The sequence below is a fragment of the Schistocerca cancellata genome, chromosome 1, assembly GCF_023864275.1.
Source record: "Schistocerca cancellata isolate TAMUIC-IGC-003103 chromosome 1, iqSchCanc2.1, whole genome shotgun sequence".
Taxonomy (NCBI): Eukaryota; Metazoa; Arthropoda; class Insecta; order Orthoptera; family Acrididae; genus Schistocerca; species Schistocerca cancellata.
Genome location: NC_064626.1, coordinates 541,646,408 through 541,672,576, shown reverse-complemented (window position 1 = coordinate 541,672,576; position 26,169 = coordinate 541,646,408). Strand labels below are relative to the sequence as shown.

The 26,169-nt window shown below is 41.4% G+C and overlaps 1 protein-coding gene and 1 non-coding gene across 2 annotated transcripts in view; both read left to right on the top strand.

Moving 5' to 3' along the window:
• Positions 1-26,169, top strand: part of LOC126189591 (odorant receptor Or1-like) — a 48,306-nt gene that overhangs the window by 14,243 nt on the left and 7,894 nt on the right. The window contains exons 3-5 of the mRNA XM_049930958.1: positions 351-814; positions 8,882-8,981; positions 21,149-21,262. Coding sequence (XP_049786915.1) covers positions 351-814; positions 8,882-8,981; positions 21,149-21,262 — 678 coding nt within the window. The remainder of the gene's footprint in view (positions 1-350; positions 815-8,881; positions 8,982-21,148; positions 21,263-26,169) is intronic.
• Positions 22,577-22,658, top strand: Trnas-uga (transfer RNA serine (anticodon UGA)). Its single transcript is given in 2 exon segments — positions 22,577-22,614; positions 22,624-22,658. It is a non-coding gene; the product is annotated as a tRNA-Ser (tRNA).

Sequence of the window (26,169 nt, the reverse complement as noted above, 5' to 3'; positions counted from 1 at the left end):
TTCGACTTGGCTCCTTCATCTGGAAACTTTAGTAATTGTTGGCGGGTAATTTCCTTCATCGTAAAGTGCATTTCTGCGCTTTTGAGTGTCCACAAAAATATATGGAAGTCTCTCCGAACAGAAATCAGCTTTAATAAGAAAAAGAACTGCGGTTTATGCTTGGAATATCAATGTGATAATCAGCTGAACAGATTCGAAACGATACTACTTCATTAATTAAAACCGTATTGTAACCATGTTAGTTCCAAAATATTTACCGGTGCACAACATGTTATTTATATTCATTCATTCCTAACAACAGAAGACCAGTAACAGGAGATAAAACCTGTGACGTTTATCCTACTCTGCAGGTGATGACTGTGCCTGCGGTGATGTGCTGGGTGGCGTCTCCGCTGCTTTCCAATGGCGCCCTGGCAGCTGGTCAGCAGGACCAGCGACAGCTGCCGCTGCCACTCTGGCTGCCCGCAGACACGCACTCGTCACCGACGTATGAACTGCTGTTCATCATCCAAGCCACCTGTCTGACGATAACGGCGGAAGCCACGCTGTGCCTGGATGTTTTCTTTGTTCGCCTCATGATGTTCGTTGCAGCCGAAATAGAAGTCTTAGATCAAAGCATTTCATCAATGCATGATTTCCATCTGAAGGATACAGCGTCGCTTGATTATCTATATGGAGTCAGGAGCGAACGGTCGTTTATGGCACCCGGTGTTGGTCACGCGACTCCACCTGTAGACGAATCCTCAGACGCCGCTTCAGATGAAATGTTCTCTAAGCTAGTGAAGAATGTTCTTCATCACCAGGCAATTCTCAGGTTAGCATCAGAATACAACTGAACACATTTGTCTGTCCTTAAGGTGTTAAAATGACGGACCTGGAGTACAGTGTAATCAACAGAATATACAGAAAACTGCACTGTATTAGCCTACATATATTTATGTATATGGGAAGCATTTTGCTAACGATATGTGATGTACATGATCGCCAACTAACTTCGAATATGTTGTATCCACATTTGGTACATACGGTAACGAACGCCTTATGTACTATTTCTTTGGAAATTGTAAGAGATGAAAATATTGTGCTGACACATAAAAAGTAACACCATCACCTTCCTATAAACAGCTAGGAGAATGCTGGATCCCTAATCATTTGATTAGGTAATTATTACCGAAGTCGTACCGACTTGGTTCTGTAGTGACAAAGCCGGCCGGTGTGGCCGAGCGGTTTTAGGCGCGTCAGTCTGGAACCGCGTGTCCGCTACGGTCGCAGGTTCGAATCCTGCCTCGGGCATGGATGTGTGTGACGTCCTTAGGTTAGTTAGGTTTAAGTAGTTCTAAGTTCTAGGGGACTAATGACCTCAGATGTTAAGTCCCATAGTGCTCAGAGCCATTTGTAGTGACAAACAAGTATGGTGATGGATTTCACTCTACATAGCTGCAGAGTATGGGGCAGTAGTGATTTACTATTAATACAGTATTGATCTTGTAACCAACTAATAAATAATCCAGATGGGTAAATTTTGCTGATAGTGCTGCACACCTGCAATGTACTGAAAAAAGCAATTTTTGGAACACCATTACTCTACTCTATAGGTACAATGTTTATTGATTACAGTTTTTAATTATAATACAGTTGTCGAGTTGATCTACATAACAGACAAGAGTAAAGACAAAAGGCCCAATTACAGTTCAATATACGTAAACTAATGTGTTAATCTCATTGTTGGATGTGAGGCCCGCCATTTATTCAAAACACCGTTTTTTCTCAGTACCCAAACATGTTTTGGCACCACTGTGCCATCATCAGTAGGTTTTCGTATCTATTTATTATGTAATGGGAACATTTTTGTTACATGATTATAAAAATTATGTGCATCTTTAGTTCAATTATGCACACAATCATTTAATAAAAATGTTCACATTACAGATTAAATAAAAACGAAAACTCACTGATGATACCACAGTCGTGCCGAAACATGTTTGGGTACTGAGAAAAAACGGTGTTTTGCGTAACTCGTGGACATCACATCCAACAATTTAACTGCAAACACGGCCAACACAAGGAGCTGCAAATCAAAACGATGAACATTTTATGAACATTGGTATATACAAAGGGAACTTTAACAAAACGTACTCTGATGATTGGAGATGCAGATACTCACTGAGTTAGCTGATTATATGCATTTTCGATGGATCGTAATGGCGGCTTATGGCCATCAAATAGACCGAGCCAGTTTTACAATCAGAGTGCGCTTTTTTCATTAAAAGAAGAAGGTAGCATATGACCAATTACTTAATTTCTTAAGGTGTGTTTTACACGCACACAGTGACTGTTACTTGACTATATTCACGTTCTCTCTCTCTCTCCTTCTCCCAATTATTTTCTTTCTAACATACATTGATTAATTTATACTTAATACTCCATCTGTCTCTCTTTCGTTTAAATACACGTTCACTCTACCAGTGTACCACATTCAGAGATTTTTTTGCGTGGAGTGGAAAGAACTGTGAAGTATTTCTGAGTTCAGTAGGAATCTGAAGATAATTTTATGACTTTCTGGGTAAGAGGTCAAAGATTTTAATCGCTAAATACCACTCATTTCTGCATACATTATGGCTGAGGTACAGATTGACTAAATTGTTTATTCTTCTACTGTTACATTTATGAGGTTCTTGGCTTCCTTAACTCTTTGGGATTGTTTACTGTAATCTATGGAATACAGTAAATGCAATCTGAGGCAGTTGCCAGCAAACTCAACTGTTTAAACAGCTGTGCACAAGAAGTTGTCAAGGGGCACCAAATATTATCCTTGCTGCACACCTCAGTGCAATAAATACTTTCTTTCTAAGTAACAAATTATCCCAGTACGTGATGTCATAACAAATTTACTGTAAGAAAAAGAGTTCTTCATTCGTGGCCCATTACTGTAGTTGGTAAAAAGGGGATGAGTTACAAGGTGGAATGAAAATGGTAAAAAAAAAAAGTCCAGCTTCTTGACTGCAATAAATGAGACTACCCACAACCCAATCGATGCACAGCTTGAACATTTAAGAGGACATCTAACATCAGACTTCACGTTTAAGTTCTTATCAACATAAATCTCTAAGAAATTATAGTAGTCTGTTTCATTTATTAATTTACCTTATGCATTACTTATGGAGATATCGTCGATTCTTGTGCCAGACATAATTTCATGTATCGTGTTTTATCTAATTTCAGTGACAGTCCATTTTCTGTGAATCAGTTGCAACGTGTACCAGGTTTAAATGAACTGTAAGCCTGACAGATGTCTCAAAAATTAGGGTGTCCTCCAGAATTAAGAAAGAGGAAACTTGTTACTATTAAATGAGACATGAATGACAACTACTTTAATTTATTACGATAAAGTTATTAACCAAAAAAAAGACAAACATTAACAATAACAAGGTTTTGGCCTATGTGACATAGGGGTGGGGGAAGATGCTTATAGTCACGCAAGTGAATTAATTGCAGTTGCAAAGTGTCCAGTCATTATCACGATGTTAACTGAAAACAGGTGGGAACACGTCACGCCTGGTATTTGAGTTGAAAGAAAGCTGTTCACTGATTCGAAATGCAAGTCTTCAAAGTGAAGCTTGAAGTGACCGATGTGTTATAAAATTACTTTTGCTTCTCTGTACATCAACTCTCAGTTGCGGCTCAGTCTCACCGTCGTATTCTAGATGGAAGGTGTAGTGGCTGCAATATCAGTCATTGGTGGGACGACCGACTCCTGCCGGCGGCAAACTGCGTATCAGCTCGGTGTTTCACGAAGTCCTTGATATATCAAGTATGAAGAGGCAAATCAGATTCTCTCTGCGGTCTGGCAATGAAGCTGAAGATGACAAAATTCCTGTTGAAACCCAAGATGACGTTTTTTTAATAATTTTAATATATTTTCTTAATATGGCGCAGTGTTCATTGCCATATGTATTCAGTCCTATTTCTTGTTAATCAGTAGGTGATGAGTAATGTACACCTCCTGAACCACGAAACAGACATATTGCGTCCAACTTATCTCGTAGCACTTGTGTCATGTGATGACTGCAAGTATCAAAACGGTCCATTAGCCTGTGCCGCATGCACACAAATATCTCCGGTGTCAGTTGTCCTAGTCGTACGCAGGAAAGCTCACTGGATCTGGAACTAGTTACGAATACCTGTGTTCATTGTATCTGTGATGTTCGACTCTTTGATCATATTTCATTATTATATGCACAAGTGTCCTGCCTGTGTGTAGACAAGTGCAGAGATTTGTGTATCATCTACTTCTCTACTGTCCTACCAACGCGCAGTCCCTCTTATCTTCTCTCAAATTTAATGCTCTTGTCTGAACAAGATGGCAGAAACACATGTTCACAACAGAGCAAAACTTTTTCTGTCCACTCAATCGTTTAGCCATTTCCTCGAAGTCCCCCTCAATAGCAGGAACAAGGCTCTGCAATATCCTGTCGCATTATATTACAGAAATGAAGCTTCAGAAGACACTTGAGAAAACATCTACTAATACAGCAACAGTGATTACCGTTGTCCCCGTATGCATTTGTTACCCTACTACAGCCTTCTTTCCTTTCCCTAGAACTGACTATACCAGAAAACTTTTTTTTGTAGACCTATAAATTCTTTTTGTATCTACGTCAATATTTATTATTATTATTATTATTACTATTATTGTTACTAGTATCACTATTAGTGACAGCAGAAGCAGACGTAGAAATACTACCACTATTAACTTTATTACTTCATAGGCGGTATTGTTTCATCACATTGTCACTACAGACACTCACACAATTTTAATACTACTTGTCTTATTAAAATTATTATTTCTTAGGTAAGTATGATGTAAAAACTGTACTGGTACTATGCATGTTATATCCTGATGGCCCTAATCATATCACATTGGATACACAAATAAACAAATTGGAACGACCACATAGAAAAGGGTGAGACCAAACAAAGACCACATTTAGTGGCAGATGTAACAAATCCACTAAAGAGACCACCTACACTACGCGTTTCCGTCCTCTACTTGAGTATTGCTATGTGGTATGGCACCCTTGCTACGTAGGAACGAGGGACAACATAAAAAATTTCAAAGGACAGCAGCACATTTGGTTTTATCGCGAAATAGGAAAGTGTCTCGGGTATGACACGCGAATTGGGATGGCAATCATTAAAACAAAAGGGTTTTTCCTTCCGGCGGAATATTAATCACAAACTTCCTTCTACGAATGCGAAAAAAATTTTTTCACGCTCACCTACATAGGGATGGATCATCATTCCGATGAAATAAGAGAAATGAGAGCTCGTACGGAAAGACTTAAGTACTCATTTTCCCCGCATACAGTTCGATAGCGAAACGGTAAAGGAATAGTGTGAAAGTGGTTCGTTGTACCATCTGCCATTGTCAATTGTAAAGTAATCCTATAGTTCTAGATGTATCTCACGATGAAGGAAACACCTACCATTTTAACATTACTCTCTTGCTGGAGATCTTATGAAGTTGTAATGGCAGCAGACATTGAACGAAATCAGAAGCACGCAACAAGGATCTTAGCATGTCAGTATATTTCGCACGAAAATGTAACAGTAACGCATGGCGAACGTAAATGAGAAAAAATGGAAGAATGTGACGCTGCCTGCACAGTATATTTCGCGCAGGAATCATTACAATAAATAATAAAGATTTGGGTGCGATCAAAAGCGTATGGACGATAATATTCTTTCGCTCATTGGCAAATGGTATAGAATTGAAAGTTGCTAATATTCGTTCGCAGCAGTTTGCCCCAGGTGTTCTGTAGTGGCTTGTGGCATGAAGCTTGTGGAGCGAATATATGCTGTGTGATAGAAAAACTTAGGTTCCCAGTAAGGAAGGAGGACATAAAATGTAACTTCATGGATTGAAATGATATGTGATGTTATTTCGGTGATTAAAAATCGAGTCTAATTCATGAAGTACGTGGCAGTACGAACCCACTTATCAGTACCACGTTACACTCCCTTTGTCCCGCATGCATGCGCTGATTCGATTGGGAACGTGTCAAAGCTGTTTTATCCTGTCATGAAGCAACCGGACCCAAAACAGGTCTTTGATACCCTGGGTGTAGCATTGAGACAAGCTGACATCAGAGAGGCTCCCACATACACTACTGGCAATTAAAGTTGCTACACACGAGGATGACGTGCTACAGACGCGAAATTTAACCGACAGGAAGAAGATTCTGCGATATGCAAATGATTAGCTTTTCAGAGCATTCAATCAAGGTTGGCGCCGGTGGCGACACCTACAACGTGCTGACATGAGGAAAGTTTCCAACCGATTTCTCATACACGAACAGCAGTTGATCCGCGTTGCCTGGTGAAACGTTGTTGTGATGCTTCGTGTAAGGGGGGAAATGCGTACCATCACGTTTCAGGCTTTGATAAAGGTCGGATTGTAGCCTATCGCGATTGAGGTTTATCGTATCACGATATTGCTATTCGCGTTGGTCGAGAGCCAATGACTGTTAGCAGAATATGTAATCTGTGGGTTCAGGAGGATTATACGGAACGCCGACTAGCAGTCAAGATGACAGGCATCTTATCCGCATGGCTGTAACTGATCGTGCAGCCACGTCTCGATCCCAGAGTCAACAGATGGTGACGTTTGCAAGACAACAACCATCTGCACGAACAGTTCGACGAAGTTACGGCAGCATGGACTATCAGCTCTGAGACCATGGCTGCGGTTAGACGTGACGCTGCATCACAGACAGGAGCACCTGCGATGGTGTCATTTTTTCGGATGTATCCAGTTTCTGTTTACAGCATCATGATGGTCGCATCCGTGTTTGGCGTCATCGCGGTGAACGCACATTGGAAGCGTGTATTCGTCGTCGCCATACTGGCGTATCACCCGGCGGGATGGTATGGGGTGCCATTGATCACACGTCTCGGTCACCTCTTGTTCGCATTGACGGCGCTTTGAATAGTGGACGTTCCATTTCACATGTGTTACGACCCGTGGCTCTATCCTTCATTCGATCCCTGCGGAAACCTACATTTCAGCAGGATGATGCACGACCGCATGTTGCTGGTCCTGTATGGACCTTTCTAGGTACAGAAAATGTTCGACTGCTGCCCTGGCCAGCACATTCTCCAGATCTCTCACCAATTGAAAAATGGCGCTGAGCAGTATGGGACTTAACTTCTGAGGTCATTAGTCCCCTAGAACTTAGAACTACTTAAACCTAACTAACCTAAGGACATCACACACACCCATCCCCGAGGCAGGATTCGAACCTGCGACCGTAGCGGTCGTGCGGTCCCAGACTGTAGCGCCTAGAACCGCTCGGCCACCCCGACCGCCACCAATTGTAAACGTCTGGTCAATGGTGGCCGAGCAACTGGCTCGTCACAATACGCCACTCACTACTCTTGATGAACTGTGGTATCGTGTTGAAGCTGCATGGGCAGCTGTACCTGTACACGCCATCCAAGCTCTGTTTGACTCAATGCCCATGCGTATCAAGACCGTTATTACGGCCAGAGGTGGTTTTTCTGGGTACTGATTTCTCAGGATCTATGCACCCAAATTGCGTGAAAATGTAATCACATGTCAGTTCTAGTATAATATATTTGTCCAATGAATACCCGTTTATCATCTGCATTTCTTTTTAGTGTAGCAGTTTTAATGGCCAGTAGTGTATGTTCTGACAGGGACTGATCTGGAATCTTCATGGCCGCAGGAATACTTCAACATCAAACGGACAGTTCACAGAGACACGTGACATATGTGGACGAATATTGTCGTGTTGATAAGTGGCACCACCGTGGTTTCACGTGGGGGGGGGGGGGGGGGTAACTCAGGAGGACGCAGTAAGTGTGTGGTATATCGTTATGTCATCAGAGTTCTTTCATCACTATCAACCGTGACGTGAAGCCATACCCGGTTGTCTGACGTCATGATCGAAGGAGTAATGCCGCTGTGCCTCTAAGTAGGTTGTCTCCATATTCGCTCACGACAATACCCGGATGGTGGAGAACTGTGGTTCATTCCTGAACGCAATGCAGATTCGTTCACCAACCCTGCATGCTTCCCGGTCATGTAGCCGTTCGAGTTGTGGTGTTAATGGCAGCTTACACATGAAGCTATAATTCCATGCTTCGGCTGCCCGGCCAATGGTGCAAATGGCGTAAGATGTTCACGGACTGCAGGTGCAAATGTGAAGGAGTTACGATGTCACTGATGCACAGTGCGGCAATCCTCCCTTGTGGTGGTCAGACGTGGTCGACCGAAATATGATAAGCAGGATGTCTGCCCCCTACGGTGAAATGCAGTTAAAAATCGGGCCACTGTCACAAAAAATAACTGCACTATTTGACCAAACGCTCAACTGGAGACCCTCAACACGGACCGTTTCAAACCCCGTCAGGTGCCGATACTGTCTCAGACGAGTGCCCTTTCCGGTGATCACTCAACATCTGATACAGTTCAGACCATTAATATACCGCTCCAGACCTGGTAACAATGTTAAAAACGAACGACACTAATACACTTTGTTGGCCGGTCTAGCTGCCACTGAGAACTGCGTATTTAATCATTTACATACCTGCTGTTGTTGTGTCACTGTAAGAAGTTATACTGCCGTCCGAAATGTGATATGGGTGCTTTAGTTATTTTTTCTGGCACAGTATATTTTCCCTCAAAACTGGGAAGATATGAGAAGAGTCTTCGCCAAGTAGTAAATAACTGCAAGCTTAAGTTTCCCATCACCACCAAACAGAGTACCAGTTGCAGTATAATCAATAACCAGTTCCTCTATTGTAACATTCTTGTTTTCAGTTTTCTCACAGTTCACATGACAAATTTTTGTTGCAGGTCATCCTCTTTGTTGCAGACAGCAATGAACATTTCTACCTTCATTCTTCTGTTTTTCAATATGGCAAACTTGTGTTCAATTATGTTTGTCACGTCTGGTGTAAGTAATTTTCCTTCATTAGTAATAGAGTATAAACTGTTTTTGCGTATTTGGTAGTCCACATAATGAACGCACATATTAGTTATTGGGAAGGCACCATACATTACTAAGTTCAAACATATCGTTCAATCACGAAGTACACTATGTGATCAAAACTATCCAGACACCTGGCTGAAAATGACTTACAAGTTCGTGTCTCCCTCCATCGGTAATGCTGGAATTAAATATGGTGTTGGCCCACACTCTCGCAGGCATGCGTTCATTCAGATGTTGGAAGGTTTCTTGGGGAATGGCAGCCCATTCTTCACGCAGTACTGCATTGAAAAGAGGTATCAATGTTGGTCGATGAGGCCTGCCACGGAGTCGGAGCTCCAAAACACCCCAGAGGTGTTCTGTAGCATTCAGGTCAGGATTCTATGCAGGCCAGTCCATTACAGGAACGTTATTGTCGTGTAACGCCTCCGCCACAAGCCATGCATTATGAACAGGCCCGATTGTGTTGAAAGATGCAATCGTAATCCCCGAATTGCTCTTAAACAGTGGGAAGCAAGAAGGTGCTTAAAACGTCAATGTAGGCCTGTGCTGTGGTAGTGCCACGCGAAGCAGCAAGGGGTGAAAGCTCCCTCCATGAAAAAAAAAAACTATCAGACCATAACACCACCGCCACCGAATTTTACTGTTGGCACAACACACGCTGGCAGTTGACGTTCACCGGGCATTCGCCATACCTACACCCTGCCATCGGATCACCACATTGTGTACCGTGATTCGTCACTCCACACAACGTTTTTTCACAGTTCAGTCGTCCAATGCTTACGCTCCTTACACCAAGAGAGGCGTCGTTTGGCATTTACCGGCGTGATCTGTGGCTTATGAGCAGCCGCTAGACCATGAAATCCAAGTTTTCTCACCTCCCCCCTAACTCTCATAGTACTTTCAGTGGATCCAGATGCAGTTAGGAATTCTTGTGTGATGGTCTGGATAGATGTCTGCTTATTACACATTACGACCCTCTTCAACTGTCGGCGGTCTCTGTCAGCCAACAGACGAGGTCGGCCTGTACGCTTTTGTGCTGTACGTGACCCTTCACGTTTCCACTTCACTTTCACATCAGAAACAGTAGACCTAGAGATGTTAAGGAGTGTGGAAACCTCGCGCACTATCGTATGGCACAAGTGACACCGAATCACTTGACCATGTTCGAAGACTGTGAGTTCCGCGGATCACCCCATTCTGCTCTCTCACGAGTACCTGGCATTGGGTGGCAGCACAATGAACATAATATGAAAAACGTTTGGTTTATGGGGTGTGGGGATACTTTAGATCACATAGTGTGCCTAGACGTTAAGAAGCTGTAGTTGACGAAGCTAGTAGGTTTCAGAACTATATAATTTCTGTCTCAGCTATTTCATGCACTTTGGCATGCCATACTGGAGCAATTCGTATGTTCTTACTTGATACATCTCTCCATGAACCACGGATCTTGTGGAGGTAGGGTGGCTTGCACGTGCCAACGATATAGGTGATCTTACCGCACGTGTAACCACAGTGGAGCGTTATATGTGGAGAGGCCAGACAAGCATGTAAGTCCTAAACAAATTCAACAGATTTTCGGTATGTGCAAGTGCAGCAGTTTGTATAATAGGCTGATCTAACTTTGTAACACCAGTTAAGATGGCCTAGTTGCATTAGTGGTATGAACAACTGAAAGCAAGGGAAAGCTACAGCTCTTGCTTTTCACGTGAACATGCAGCTCTACTGAATAGTTAAGTGATAATGGCTTCCTCCGTAGTAAAATATTTTCGAGGTAAAATATTCCGTCATTCAGGTGTCTAGGGGGTTGGGGGGGTCAAAAGTGAGAACGTCGTCATCACAGGAAAAACAATACTAGTCAGAGTGTGGAATGTTGGATCCCTTATTTTGGTAGGAAAAAATTTAGGAAGGGAAGTGGAGAGATGGCGTTACATATAATGGGAATTATTGCAGTTCGGTGGAAGAATGTACAGAACTTCTGGTCGAAGGAGTCGATGGTCATAAATACAAAATCAGTATGGGGTAACGCATGTGTAGGTGTCATAATGAATAAGAAAACATTAAGGCGGGGAAGCTTCCATTACGCATTATGATAGCAAAGATACACACCCACCACTGTATTACAGGTTTATGTGCCAACTATCTCCAATGATGATGAAGAGATTGAGAGAATGTACAGTGAGATGAAGTTAGTTATTCACGCAGTTAAGGGAGAGGGAAGTTCAGTTGTGTTGGGGGACTGGAATTCGGTATCAAGAAAAGTAAGAGGAGAATGCGAACCAGGGGAAAGGAATGGAAGAGGAAACTGCATGATAGAATTTCACACAGAGCGTAATTTACCCGTCGCTATCACTAAGTTTAATAATCGTGGAAGGAATCCGCATACACGAAACAGACCTGGAGACTCCGTAAGGTTTGTGATTAATCCTATACTGATAAGATACGGTATTTTGTAACCAGATTTAAACTGTAAGACATACCAGGGGCCGATGCCACTCTCATCAAAGTTAGTTGATTATGAACTGTAGAGCAATTTGAAGATAATACAAAAAGGTACGAAAACAAAAAGATGGTACCTGTTTAAAATAAAGGACTATAGCTTTCTGACAGTATCGCAGGGAGCATTAGGCAATGACTGACTTGAACAGCACAACGGAATACAGCAGGATACGAGTGCGTATCTTTGGGACGGAAATGGTGAAGGCAGTAGGGGATCGAATAGGAAAAGATCTAAGTTTGGGAGAAATCCTTGGACATATCAGGAGATACTGAGTTTAACTGACGCAAGGAGAACATATAAATGCAGCAAACGAAGTAGGCAATAGGAAATACACAGGTTTGCGAAATGAGACTAATAGAAAGCGGAAAATGGCTAACTAGGCATGGCTAGAGAATAAAAGCAAGTCTATAGAATCACGTAAAAAGATGAGGAACGTAGCAGCCACAGGAAAACTGAAGGGGCCTTGGAGAAAAGAGCAGCCGCTGTGTGAATATCAAGATCTTAGGTGTAAGTAAAGAAGCGAAAGCTGAAAGGCGAAAGGAATGTATGGAGAGCCAACACAAAGGAAATGAACTTGACGGCAATATTAAAGAAAGGGAAGAGGAAGGAGATTAGAATGATGGGGAACACTTGATACTGTGAGAAAAATTTAAAAGAGCACTGAAAGACCTAAATGTAAACAAGGTACCTGGAAAAGACGACATAGCCCTAGAGCTACTGATATCCTTGGTGGAGCCAGCAATGACAGAAGTATTACACCGGCTGTAGGAGGTTTATAAGGCCAGTGAGATACCCTGATACCTCAAGAGGAATGTTATAATTGTGGCGCCTAGAAGCCAAGAGTTCCAAGTACAAAAAACATTACTTCGAAATAATTCAAGTTAAAGTTCAAAGAAATTCCAGTAAGTCATATTTGGGGTTAGGTAGTTTTGTTTACATTACCATGTACCTCAATGGTATAGCTTCTCATACAACGTATTAAAACATTATTTTAATTATATATAAATGTATTTTTATATACTGAAAGTTCACCATGTTTCGCACGCTGCACTTGGATCTCTTGTACATCTGCACTTGTACCTCTTTGATTCTGAATTTAGGTCAGTAATGAAATTATTTTGAAAGTAGATAAGCACTTGTCTTTATTTTTAAGACCTAATAATAGTATTACAAAAAGTAAAGATCCAAAAACATAAAAAAATACAAATTTTCATTCATTCTCGTCATTTCCTTAAACATTGTCCAGAGCTTAAACTTCTTAGTAATGCCTCTTTATCATGTCGACTTTCTGCTTGGGCTTGAGGCCAAGCGGCTACATTTTTTAACTCCAAATAAAAGGAATGATGGATGGGTGGTACAAACTGGAGCAGCTCAATCAGGTCTTTTGCTTTTTGTGGTTTTAGTTTCGGCTTTGTTGTCGTTGGTTGTAGAATTTGGAGTTTTGCACGTAGTTTTCCAGTAGCGATTTGTTTCAGGCTAAGTTGACTGTATGCCTCTACGTACGCTGCCGAATACTTGTAGTGCAGGATGCCTGGAGTACTCTCCTCAGATTTAAGAATTTGCATTTCTCTGATGCCTTTTACCTTTTTGGGGATAACATTGTTCAGGGCGTCAACATCAACAAAGTCCTTATCTCTCATTTTAGTTACAATAAACCTCCGAAATGCTGATGCTACTAGTTTTAACCAGTCGTGCGGAACGCACGTCTCTCAGTTGGTTTTCTTTTTTTTTATCTGTATATGCCCAAAGTCTTGGTAACACTCGTTGTACGAGTGGCCAGGTACAAAGTAATGCTGGGTGACTGTCTCAATGCCTGTGTTTCTTACCACGTACAACCAAAATTTTGACGTCAAATGGCTCTTGTTCTGGCCTTCACGTTTGTCGGCAAATGCCGCATTGTGTTTGATGTAGCTAGGGAGGGTCTCAATGTATTTTAGAAGGCAACTCATTATTACCTGACACCCCCTGTTGGTTTTTTTCTTTTATTTTTTTGTAAATCTTATGGGACTTAACTGCTAAGGTCATCAGTCCCTAAGCTTACACGCTACTTAACATAAATTATCCTAAGGACAAACACACACACACATGCCCGAGGGAGGACTCGAACCTCCGCCGGGGCCAGCCGCACAGTCCATGACTGCAGCGCCTGAGACCGCTCGGCTAATCCCGCGCGGCCCCCCTGTTGGTTTGCCCCTCATGCCACATGTACATTTTACCGATACCGTCTTTGAGATTATGGACATTTAAGTTATATGTCCGCAGTTGTCGCATATAATACGCTTTGGAGTTTTTAACTGCAGGCGTTGGTATCATTCTTTGAAAGTCAAAACAGATTGATGCTGTATATTTTGCCTTGTTTTGGTGATTTTCAAAAAAAATTATTCAAAATTTTTAACCATCTGAGGTCATCAGTCCCCTAGAACTTGGAACTACTTAAACCTAACTAACCTAAGGACATCACACACATCCAAGCCCCAGGCAGGATTCGAACCTGCGACCGTAGCGGTCGAGCGGTTCCAGACTGAAGCGCCTAGAACCGCTTCGTGCTTTTTTTCTTTTAATTGTTTTATAGCTTCAGCCTTTCTCGAGTGTAATTCTTTTGGTTTCATCGCCAACTTTCTTCCTTCATCTGTGGCATTTTTATGTGGAGCTTGTCGCACGTGACACAGGTATCTGTCTGAGGCCTTTGAAAACCCAAATTAAACATTGTGTTGAAAATTTTTCGATAAATCCTTTCTTTTTCAGGCCCGATTCCTCTTTCCTCACATGATTCTTTGTACAGGTTGTACATAATTGTTAGATTCATGTCTGGATTAAGGAACATTTTATTGACAGCGTTTGCTCTGCTGTAGTGACTTGAATACTTAGGGAAACTTCTGATGTGTTCTTCAATAAGTGCTACTCTTTCCGCTGAAATTTTGTTTGTTCCTATTTACTTCTTTTGTCTCGCGGAGCCACACCTTTTTTTGGAATAATATTTCATACTCTTTTGTTTGATACAACAAGCGTAGTAAAAAAAAAAAAAACATGTGCAAAGTCTGTAGCCATTAAGATTGTACGTAACTTTTAACACTATCACCTGCTACTGCTATACCATAACCTTAAAGTAGGAGGCAGTTCGTGTTAAAGCAATTATGGTATAAAGCAACAGAGCAGTGTTACCCTCTGAGAGGAATTCTGTTATATTGATCTATTGTACCTAACGGAGGTCGCTTATCGAAAATGAAAGTGAGAATTATGTAAATATTTAAACAGTAATAAACAATATTTTACCTATCTACACAGTTCAAAGAGTGAAGGAAACGGTCGCCAGCCTAATTAGGCACGAGAACGATGGACATTCTTGTTCAAGAAAATAGGTATGAGTAACTTTATCGGACAAACACAACCTATAATTTGCCACACGCGAATGCAATGAACTCTGGCACCTGCATACAGTGTGTTCACGTTAAGGTTGGAGCTAACAGATCAGAACAAACTATTTGCATAAATAACGAATCACAGTATTATCTTGAGGACTTAGTCAAACTGAATGGTCTCAATAATGTCACTATTAATATCCTCTGCGGAATCGTAAACTGGGCATAGGCTCAAAATTACTTTTCAAACATATTCCTATCTGACATGAAATATGAATATGGTTCACAGTATAATTAGTTATTGTGCATAGATTCTCTCACAACTAAATACTTTTCTATTTAGAATGAAAGTTAAATGGATTTCACTAACATACAATTTCTCACTGAATTTTGAATATAAGACGTTGCTGTTGTCATAGAAAGTGGTCTTTTTTATTAGTTCTTATTTATCATGAGTATAAAGGATAAACTGTGGATCCTATTACACTATTAATATGAACCTTCAATACACAAGAAAGACCCAATATTGTACAGAATTTGACCTGAATAGCAAGAGTAATTGAAACTTTCCATATTTAAGTAACTTTGTGCATTTTAACTACTTTCAGTGGAGGGGCCCCTTAATCTTGACCACTGTAGCAGAGCGAATTAAACACACTTTCAATACACCAGAGAAACAAGCCCTTATCAAGCATGAACATGTAACTTTCATCAGTAATAGTGCTCAACTTTTACTGCAGTAGAACACAACTTGACGTGGTTATAAGACAATAGCTCACCTTTGAGTGATTTTCAACAGACTGCACTGTGATCACTTAATTTGCAAAACTCTATAAGCCACAGTTCTGAGAACATTCACTTTAGAAGTTGGCAACAAAATATTAATAAACAGTTTTAATAGAAAGATTATTTTCAACAAGCACCATTTACTATATTACTCAGTTCCGCTACATAAACTTTAACTTTTTTTTTTACTATGTTCAGTTGGCATTAATTAGTAAAACACTGGGCTTTCCTATTTTCACAATATGGACACTCGGTAAGCATTTTTGACATGGCAAGGACCTAAGTGGTTGTGTCACAAGGGATAAAAAACCAAGGTAGGTATAAGAGTTCGAGGATAAGTTACCTTATATTTGCGCACACTAAAACATCCAATGACCTTATCCTTTACATTACATATTTACAATTCCTTGGTTCCTTTTTCAGTGACTGCCCAACGTGGTGGCGAGTGCATGTCGGTGGGTGGATTAGCAGGCGGAAATGCTGGACCCTGTCGTTTCTTGGTGGCGATAATAGATACCAATTCCAGAATAGATCCAGCTGTTTATCCGTCCATTCGAGACATTGGAAAGTGGCACGAAAACCCTGTCTCGCCACCAGCACAATACACAACTTTTGCATGAGCTATTGATAGTTTGTAGCTCGTCCCCGTCTGACTCTCAATTCCACCTTTTCTGCCTAGGCCAACTACAATTTGCGCGGGCTGCATGCTTCCGTTCCCGAGGGGAACCACAACACCTTTTACATACAAAATAACTAAGAACCCTAAGTGAGGAACAGCAATTACATAACAACAGCCAAACATATTAATCGAAACAGAACATTTGCACATATTAGTATTTCTACAAAAAAAAATATTTAAACAAAATTACAATTATATGTATTAAGTTTTGTTCCCTCCAAATGAGACTAAGAATTTAAAAGATGGATACACTACATTGCATAGAATAAAACCATGACATGAAAGTTTTTACACAGAAAAGAATAACCACTCTCATGGTATCGATTCAATCCTACAACATTTACAGAAACTCAACGATGTAACATTAAATAAAACAAAAAGGCAAAATAAATCAGTAGAGCATTAGAGCTATGGTGTTAGAAACTGACGTGTCTTTTCTACTTATAGCTAATTCTTTTTGCCTTTTGATAGGAGAACCGAAATTTGCGATATAAGTCGACTAAATGAAGAAATTGGTTGATATGACAGATTCTGAGACGTCGTGGAATCATTAGTCTGGTATTTAAGGTACGTTCGAGGTAAAAATTTTAGATGAAGACGAAGAGATGAATAGAGTAAGCGATTTCAAATGGATGTAGGTTGCAGTAGTTATTCGAGAAGAAGAAGCTTGCGTAGGATAGAGAAGCGTAGAGAACAGCACCAGAACAGACTTCAGAGTGAAGCCAACAGCAACTTTCTTGATATGTTTTCAAACTTTTTGTCTGCATTTGTATCACAACTTGTAATCGGGAGCAATAATAAGTCGTAGTTTGCCATTCGGATTTCCAATAATTTCCACTAAATGAGACTAACGGTGGTTGTCAATGTATTAGAGTAGCTTCACTAGTCAGCATAGAAATATTACTGTCATGGTAGATCCCTTCTGTAGTACGCCAGTTAGGTCTCATACCTTACTGAGCAATAGCTGCTTGTGCTCGACATCAGCGTTAGAGTATCGTACGTTCGGCACACCGATTCCCTGTTCGTTAAAGCCTACTGACCAAACTAGAGGATCTGGTGTGAACAAACTCGAAACACTGGCGTATGGCTATGTTATGTCTCTCTTAAAGGTCATCTTACGTTATAGTCGGTAAATTTTATTGAAATTTAAACAGAACGTTATCATAGTTTCTAAAAGTATGGAAATCGTATGGGGAAGATTGGCACTATACGGAGGACGTGGTAGGGCTTTCCAGAGAAAGTTCTGCAACGTTGTCCAAACAATCTTTGCGACTTTCATTCCATTGCAGGACAATGCCAGACCACATGTAGCCAAGGCTGTTTTGATTACGCTGCAGAAGTTTCACTGGAAAGCTCTAACAGATCCTCCATGCAGTTTCGATCTCTTCCTATACGATTTTCGTATTTTTGGAGCCCAGAAGAAAGATATTCATGACCGTCGACTTGCTTGGGTCGAAGAGGTGGAAGCCTGGGTTCAGTCACGGTTCAGTAGACAATCGCAAACATTTTTCCATGTAGGTATTGCTCGGCTTCACACGTAGTGGAATAAACGTTTTAACAGTTCTTCTTTCTAAATAGTAAACATTGAACTTGCTTTTATTCCACGAGTTACTTTCATTTGAATACCTCTTATTGTTTCTCTTCTTATTGTTATCATCAATGTCAGATAAAATCTAAGATAAAGGCCTGTGCTTGCTTAGACAGTTAGATCTATGTATTCAAAATGGTTTCATTAAGTGATTTTATGTAAGAATTTTTGAGAGATGATGTGATTTATGGTTATACTACTATATTGAGGGTACTGAAAACGTATTTCATTATGTCATGGTGAACCTCCCTAATATTTTTCATTCGATAGTTCGAAGAGTGTTACACGTAGAATATTCTTCATGGAGCTGTTATTCTTTAATTCAGGTACTGAGAACAAAAAGAGTACAAAGCACTCCCATAAAGCTTCGAGAAAAATAAATGTTTGTGAAAATCTAATTTTTCGATAAACCACGAGTCTCATAGTTCTGACTTGTTTTTAAGCAATTCTCAAAATTCCATATTTACTATGAAAAATAATGATCCCACTTTATGTTATGAAACATTGGTTAATGCTTAGGATTACTGTTGTTAAAGTTTATTCACAAAATTTCCATACGTAAATGAACAGCGTGTTTTGCCCGTTGCTAGGTTTGTGATTGAACTGAAACTAGAATCAGAAAGTAAACAACAGATACTAAATGCACTACACACACAATTATGACCTATTGCAACACTTCATGGTCCGCATTATTATCATGTTCGTTAAGCACATTCTGTAACCTGAGGTTCAGATAAAGCTGCCGATATACCTCCGACTACTGCTCCACACATGATGTAGACACTAAATTATGTAGCCAAACTTAAACAGAAATTCAGCAACGCCGTGCAACCGTACTAAGCTTTGTGCTTTGGGCCCATATTTAAATGAACATCCGAGAAATAGGTGAGACAGCCTTTCATGAATATTCATGTATCGTATAAGTCCGGGAGAGCTAGACCACTTCTTCCTCCAGCATAAAAATAGTGTATTTTTCAACCTCTTTTGATTTGTGGCAGGATGTTCGTATAGAGAGTCATATACACTTAAGTACAGCATATTATTGAGGCACTGCCACTTAAAATACAATATATATGAACAAATGAAAATATACATGGGTGGACCACCTCACTTGTACGTGTACAAGTGAGATGGCCCTTTGTACTGGGAGAAACGGACCATATAAAAATGGCTACAGAAGAAGATATGATTCAATTAAAATCATATATTTTTATATTGAATATGTTGCAATGAGCACAGAATTGTAGCATTAAATATTTTAGTCCCACACAGTATTATCAGTTAATTATAAGTCTTGAATTAATAGTGGCTTTTCTAATGAGTTGTTGGTTTTGTTCTAGCATTGGGCTATATTTCTCTCAGCGCAAATGGTTCAAATGGCTCTGGGCACTATGGGACTTAACATCTGAGGTCATCAGTCCCCTAGAAATTAGAACTACTTAAACCTAACTAACCTAAAGACATCACACACATCCATGCCCGAGGCAGGATTCGAACCTGTGACCGTAGCAGCAGCGCGATTCCGGACTGAAGCGCCTAGAACAGCTCGGCCACCGCGGCCCGCTCTCTCACCACAGTAGTTACACTTATTATCATGTGCTGAACAACACATATATGACCATCGTCTACAGAAAGCACACTGAATCCAACCGCCATTTTTATTAATTTTGTAATAGAGTTTATAACAGCCAGTACTTCAGTCTTCATCCCATTCAACGAAGTTCTTTTCTTAATCTTCTACAACGTCTGCAACTGAAGAACAAGGTGTAATATTTTTCCTTTTTAACTTCGTCTACCTGTTTTCTCTTCACTAGTATTCCCATTTGGTGACCTTTTTGTGTCCTTTTCCTGTCTCCTTTCTTTTCTTATCCTTCTTTTATTTACCGTTTAGATATTTACAGCAAATATTAGCCATATCGATAAAGTTACTGACTTCCTCTTGGAATCAATGGTTTTATCAACAGAAGAAGCAGCAGATATTTCTTCATAATTTTTTTCTGTGTTGGCTTAGGAGTAATCAGTTTTCAAGTGCTATTCTTGGAGGTTTTGTTTAGTAGGAGTGGGGTCCGAAGTTGCGTCAGTGAAGAAATTTAACTTGTGCAGCTATCTCTGCTCTTTTGATGTGCTTCGGACCACTAGATTTTTTGATGAGCTTTGAAGTGGTTGGTAGGCCTTTGCATGAGATTCTGCTCTCCCATTTGTTGGCACATACGTATCTTTTAGCAAATAAGCATAGTCTGGAGCTGCGGCCTTTTTCACTGATATTATTGTACAGTCCTTAAGCTAAATTCAATAGTGCTCCACCTCTCCTACATTAAAACAAGTGGTCCATCTCTCCCACGTAACGCTGGTCTTTCTATCTTGATTCTCTTGCAGAGGTGGACCATCTCGACTTCTATCTGCAGATAGCAAACTCGGTGGCTAGAAGTAGCGGATGCTGTTCTCAAGCAGCGCACTTGTGAAACACTCCACTGGTCTGTCCCACCCAGTGGTCCAACTCTCCTCAACTTACCCTCCATTGTGGGCTTATACTTAGAGATACACCTGCTTTACAGTTAGATCAGCAGATTTAAGGGGTATTCACATGTGCTAAAATCTCAAAATCAAAGAAGGTGTGCTTCAGGCCCATAAGTTTCTCAGCGCCTCAATTCATTGAGTTTGTCAGAATGAACGTTTTCATAATTATGAAGTAAAGAAAATCCCTATATAAGATACAGTGGTAGTATTTAACTCCAAGGAAAACTCTGACTTCAGTTTCATGAGTTGCTTTAGATTGTTTCGGATATCAGTGATCGTCAATCCTCTTTTGTTTGATGGCAGGAGCTATTCGCATTACGATTTGAGAATGTGAGTGCTGTACTGACTTTATCTAAATTTCCTTTATGGTAGAGTCGCCGCTATGATTTGCTAAACCATGTATTTTGTAAGACACATCACTTAAATGTTAATTATTTTGGGCTTTCGCCTAGTTGTTTTACTCATGCTTATGCCAGCCTAAGTGGAGGAATTTTATGTCACGTTCTCATATACCATCGTTACTATGATGTTTTGTATGACGGTATGTGTGTGTATGTGTGTGTGTGTGCATTTGTGAGTGCATATACAAGTAACTGCATAAAGACATCTATTCACTATTGTAATATAGAAATAGTGTTTAGAAATTAGGCCAAGCTGATCTCCCAGGCAGTCGACAGTTAAATACGAGTATTCTGTCTTGAATAGTTGCTGCAGAGAGACGGTAATCTGACGAAGGCGATGAAGGCGTTCTTGACGATACCTCCTGTCCTCTTCCAGACAGGGATGTACTGCATTTTCGGACAAATCACAACTGACCAGGTAAGTGTTCATTCAGAGGACACTGCTGAACTCATTGGAAATCGGTAGGAATTCGACACAATTGTTTTGTAAAAATGGATAATTTCATAGAAGGTTATATCTAACTGCGCTCACATGAAAACATCGCGATCGTACATTTCATTTTCTATTTTCTTCTATTTGCATTGCTTCTATTGTCTCTCAGTTTGCAGTCCTGTAGAAAATGTTTTAATTTCATTGTACAATACTCGCCATTACAATTGCTACACCAAGAAGAAATGCAGATGATAAACGGGTATTCATTGGACAAATATATTATACTAGAATGATTACATATGATTACATTTTCACGCAATTTGGGTGCATAGATCCTGAGAAATCAGTACTCAAAACAACCACCTCTGGCCGTAATAACGGCCTTGATACGCCTGGGCATTGAGTCAAGCAGAGCTTAGATGAAGTGTACAGGTACAGGTGCCTATGCAACTTCAACACGATAGCACAGTTCATCAAGAGTAGTGACTGGCGTATAGTGACGAGCCAGTTGCTCGGCCACCATTGACCAGAAGTTTTCAGTTGGTGAGAAATCTGGAGAATGTGCTGACCAGGGCAGCAGCCGAACATTTTCTGTATCCAGAAAGGCCCGTACAGGACCTGCACCTTGCTTTCGTGCATTATCCTGCTGAAATGTAGGGTTTCGCAGGGATCGAATGAAGGGTAGTGCCACTGGTCGTAACACATCTGAAATGTAACGTCCATTGTTCAAAGTGCCGTCAGTGTGAACAAGAGGTGACCAAGACGTGTAACCAATGGCACTTCATACCATCACGCCAGGTGATACGCCAGTACGGTGATGACGAATACATGCTTCCAATGTGCGTTCAGCGCGATGTCATCAAACACGGATGCCACCATCATGATGCTGTAAACAGAACATTGATTCATCCGAAAAAATGACGTTTTGCCAATCGTGCACTCATGTTCGTCGTTGAGAACGCCAATTGCAGGCGCTCCCGTCTGTGATACAGCGTCAAGGGTAACCGCAATCATGGTCTCCGAACTGATAGTCCATGCTGCTGCAAACTTCGTCAACCGTGCAGATGGTTGTTGTCTTGCAAACGTCCCCATCTGTTGACTCAGGGATCGAGACGTGGCTGCACGATCCATTACAGCCATGCGGATAAGATTCCTGTCATCTCGACTGCTAGTGATACGAGGCCGTTGGGACTCAGCACTTCGTTCCGTATTACCCACCTGAACCCACTGATTCCCTATTCTGCTAACAGTCATTGGATCTCGACCAACGCGAGCGGGAACCTCGCGATACCATAGCTGGCCTGAGTGGCCGAGCGGTTCTAGGCGCTAGTCTTGAGCCGCGCGACCGCTACGGTCGCAGGTTCGAATCCTGCCTCGGGCATGGATGTGTGTGAAGTCCTTAGGTTAGTTAGGTTTAAGTAGTTCTAAGTTCTAGGGAACTGATGACCTCATAAGTTAACTCCTATAGCGCTCAGAGCCAATTGAACCATTTTTTTCGCTATACGATTTATAGTAATCGCGATAGGCTACAATCCGACGTTTATCAAAGTCGGAAACGCAGGAAACGCCGGTCAACTGCTGTGTGTGTATGAGAAATCGGTTTGAGACTTTCCTCATGTTAGCACGTTGTCGGTGTCGCAACCGGCGCCAACCTTGTGTGAATGCTCTGAAAAGCTAATCATTTGCGTATCACAGCATCTTTTTTCCTGTGAGCTAAATTTCGCGTCTGTAGCACGTCATCTTCGTGGTGTAGCAATTTTAAGGGCTTGTAGTGTAATTCAAAGATTGTAGCTGAAATACGGTTTTGTGATTATGGATTTCGCAGAGAAAACGGCAAGCACATCATGGGCATTGTAGGAATGGTTAATGTTAACGCCAGGGTTATAAGCTTCTCAGTTGGTTGGTTAACTAAGAGTAAATCGCTGAGATAGAAATCTTCTACCAGTCTGCACAAAGAACTCGGAAAATGTGTGAACCTGTTAGACTAAATCGACAGATCGCGCACTCTTACACAAAGACGGCCGGGGTGGCCGAGTGGTTCTAGGAGCTGCAGTCTGGAACCGCGTGACCGCTACGGTCAGTTCATGCGATAGGTATTTAACCACAACGACCCAATGCAGCGCATAAAAAAGAGAACATAGTGAAAGTCTGCTAAATAAGTGTAAGTCCTGTAGCCATGTAATGGAATGAAATACATGATCAAGCTCCAAAACATCGCGACAATTCCAAATCCGAATGAATACCAAACTGCGTAAAGTCGTCGAAAGTTCAAGACTCCGAAACTTGTCCAACGTTTTTTATCACCCAGGTTAGGTGTTTGTGAGATCTCATACGGCACATCACTTTCCCGTCTCACAAACTGAATGCCCAGACTGAGCTTTGAAATGGCCACATGCACCAATTTCTCGCTGCTTATAAAGCATTGCTAACTGCGAATTCTCGCCACCCTTTCACAAACACATAATTTTCGTATACTATTTAAATTTGACGTACAAACTAGATAAATATGGTATCTCAAAACGTGCGTCTCTTGGTGCAGGTCACTGCCCGCCTTCTACATTGCATAAACGTTATTCAAACGTGAATAAAACGTCTAAATCTCACAACATAGCGAAAGATATACACGAACGCCTCGGTTGTGCACCTCTTTGAGCCGCACCTCAAACTTCATTCGACTTATTCCAAGTGGCACTAAATTTGAATACCAGTGTATTTTATTATTAGTCAGATAATAAATTATTCAATTCACTAACAATAGTAACTTCAAGCTACTATTTAGATACGTAAGGATGAAGTTTATCCTTCGGTTAATACAGATATGCTCACATAATACATGTTGATCATTGCAGATTTATGATTTGGATCGATTAATAGGTTCTATGTTAATTCTAATCACCGTCATGCCACACTGCCATCTATATCACTAAATGCCTAGCCCTGCTCAGCGTTCATATTTGAAGACGCACGTTGTCAGTTTCAGGTTGCTCGTTTAACGGCTTTCAGCGGTAACAAAAATTAGACTTTCAGTACGTTATATAACCCTTGACCGAATTTAAAAATCTGAAACGCACCCGTAGTCCCCTCATTAACGCAAATATTCTTTTGTTAGCGTTTTAAGACAGTAAACAAGTGTCAGAGGTGGTATCTGTAAAAATACCTTGAAGTAGTGCAACTCATCGCGCTTTAAATGCAGGGTCGGCCGCTGTGGACGAGAGGTTCTAGGTGCTTCATTACGGAACCGCGCTGCTGCTACGGTCGCAGGTTCGAATCCTGCCTCGGGCATGGATGTGTGTGATGTCCTTAGGTTAGTTTGGTTTAAGTAGTAGGGGACTGATGACCTCAGATGTTAAGTCCCATAGTGCTCAGAGCCATATGAACCATTTAAATGCCGAGACTATATTCATCCTGAGTTTAATAATGAGAGCATTATGCAACTAGCAACGCACCTCACACATAATTTCAAAGTAGTGCGATCGTTTCCTTGCTGACTAGGCCCCCACCCCGTCTCCGTGCCAATCCTCCCAGAAAGTTATGAAAAGAACGAAGTTCATCGCTTGCTACTGTTTTGCTATCACGCAGAAGTACTTCAGCAGAAGTCATAAGGTTCCAATTCATTCCTTCGTCACTCCTAACTCTATTCCAAACACAAGTTGCGTTCAGTAGCTATGTATGCTACTGGAAATACCAGCAAAATCATAATATACGAGGGCGTGTTGATAAGTAACACTTCCGATTTTTTTCTGTGAATATTCTTAAGGCTTTCCAAGTGAAACAGACGTTATAAACATTCTACATCTTTATTCTACGTACTTTAACTGATCAGCCAGAGCCTTATGACCACCTACTTGATAGCCGGTACGTCCACCTTTGGCACGAATAACAGCAGCGACGTGTCGTGGTATCCAAGCAATGGGGCCTTGGAAGGTCGCTGGAGGGGATTGGTACCACTGCTGCATACACAGCTCAAATAATGTCCGTAAATTCAGGGGACGTCAGCGATGAGTTCTGACGGCATGTTCGATCACATCCCAGACGTTTTCGATCGGGTTAACATGATGAGTAGAGGGGCAGCACAACTGGAACTAGCCACTGTGTTGTTCGAACCTCTCCGTCACTCTCCTGGATTTGTGACATACGACATTCTGTTGTTGAAAAATGTCTCTGCCGTCGGGAAACATCATCGGCATGAAGGGGTGTACGTAGTCTGCCACCAACGTATGATATGCAGTCATGGTGCCTTGCACGAGGTCCACTGGACTTATGGATGCCCACTTGAATGTTCCACAGAGTATAGTGGAGCCTCTGCCGACTTGTCTTCGTCCCACAGTACATGTGTCAAGGAGCTGTTCCCGTGGAAGATGAAGGATTCGAGCCCTCCCATCGGCATTACGAATAGGGTATCGGGATTCACGAGTCTATGCAACGCTGTTCTACTGTGCCCGTTTCATTTGTAGTCGCCTATGTTGTGGTGTTAACATTAGCACGTGCGTTGGTCGCCAGCTGAGTAAGTCCATCGTTAGGAGTGCTCGGTACACTGTGTGTTCAGACACAGTTGTACTCCGCATAGCATTAAATTGTGATGTTACTCCCGCGACAGTTCACCGCCCGTCCGGTTTTACCAGTCTGTCCAGCCTACGACATCCGCCATCTGTAATGGGCTGTGGCCGCCCAACCCGACCATCTCTGGATGTGTTTTTACCTTTATTTCGCCACGCGTTAAAGACAGTCACCACATAACTCCTCGAATACCCGACAACTCATGCCGTTTTCTGTATTCCGAGCCTCCGGGCCATCACAACCTGCCCACTGTCAAACGCAGATAGATCGCCCCTTCCTCATTCTACACACGGGCAGCACACTCACTGTTACTACATCCACAGTTTGTGAGTCTG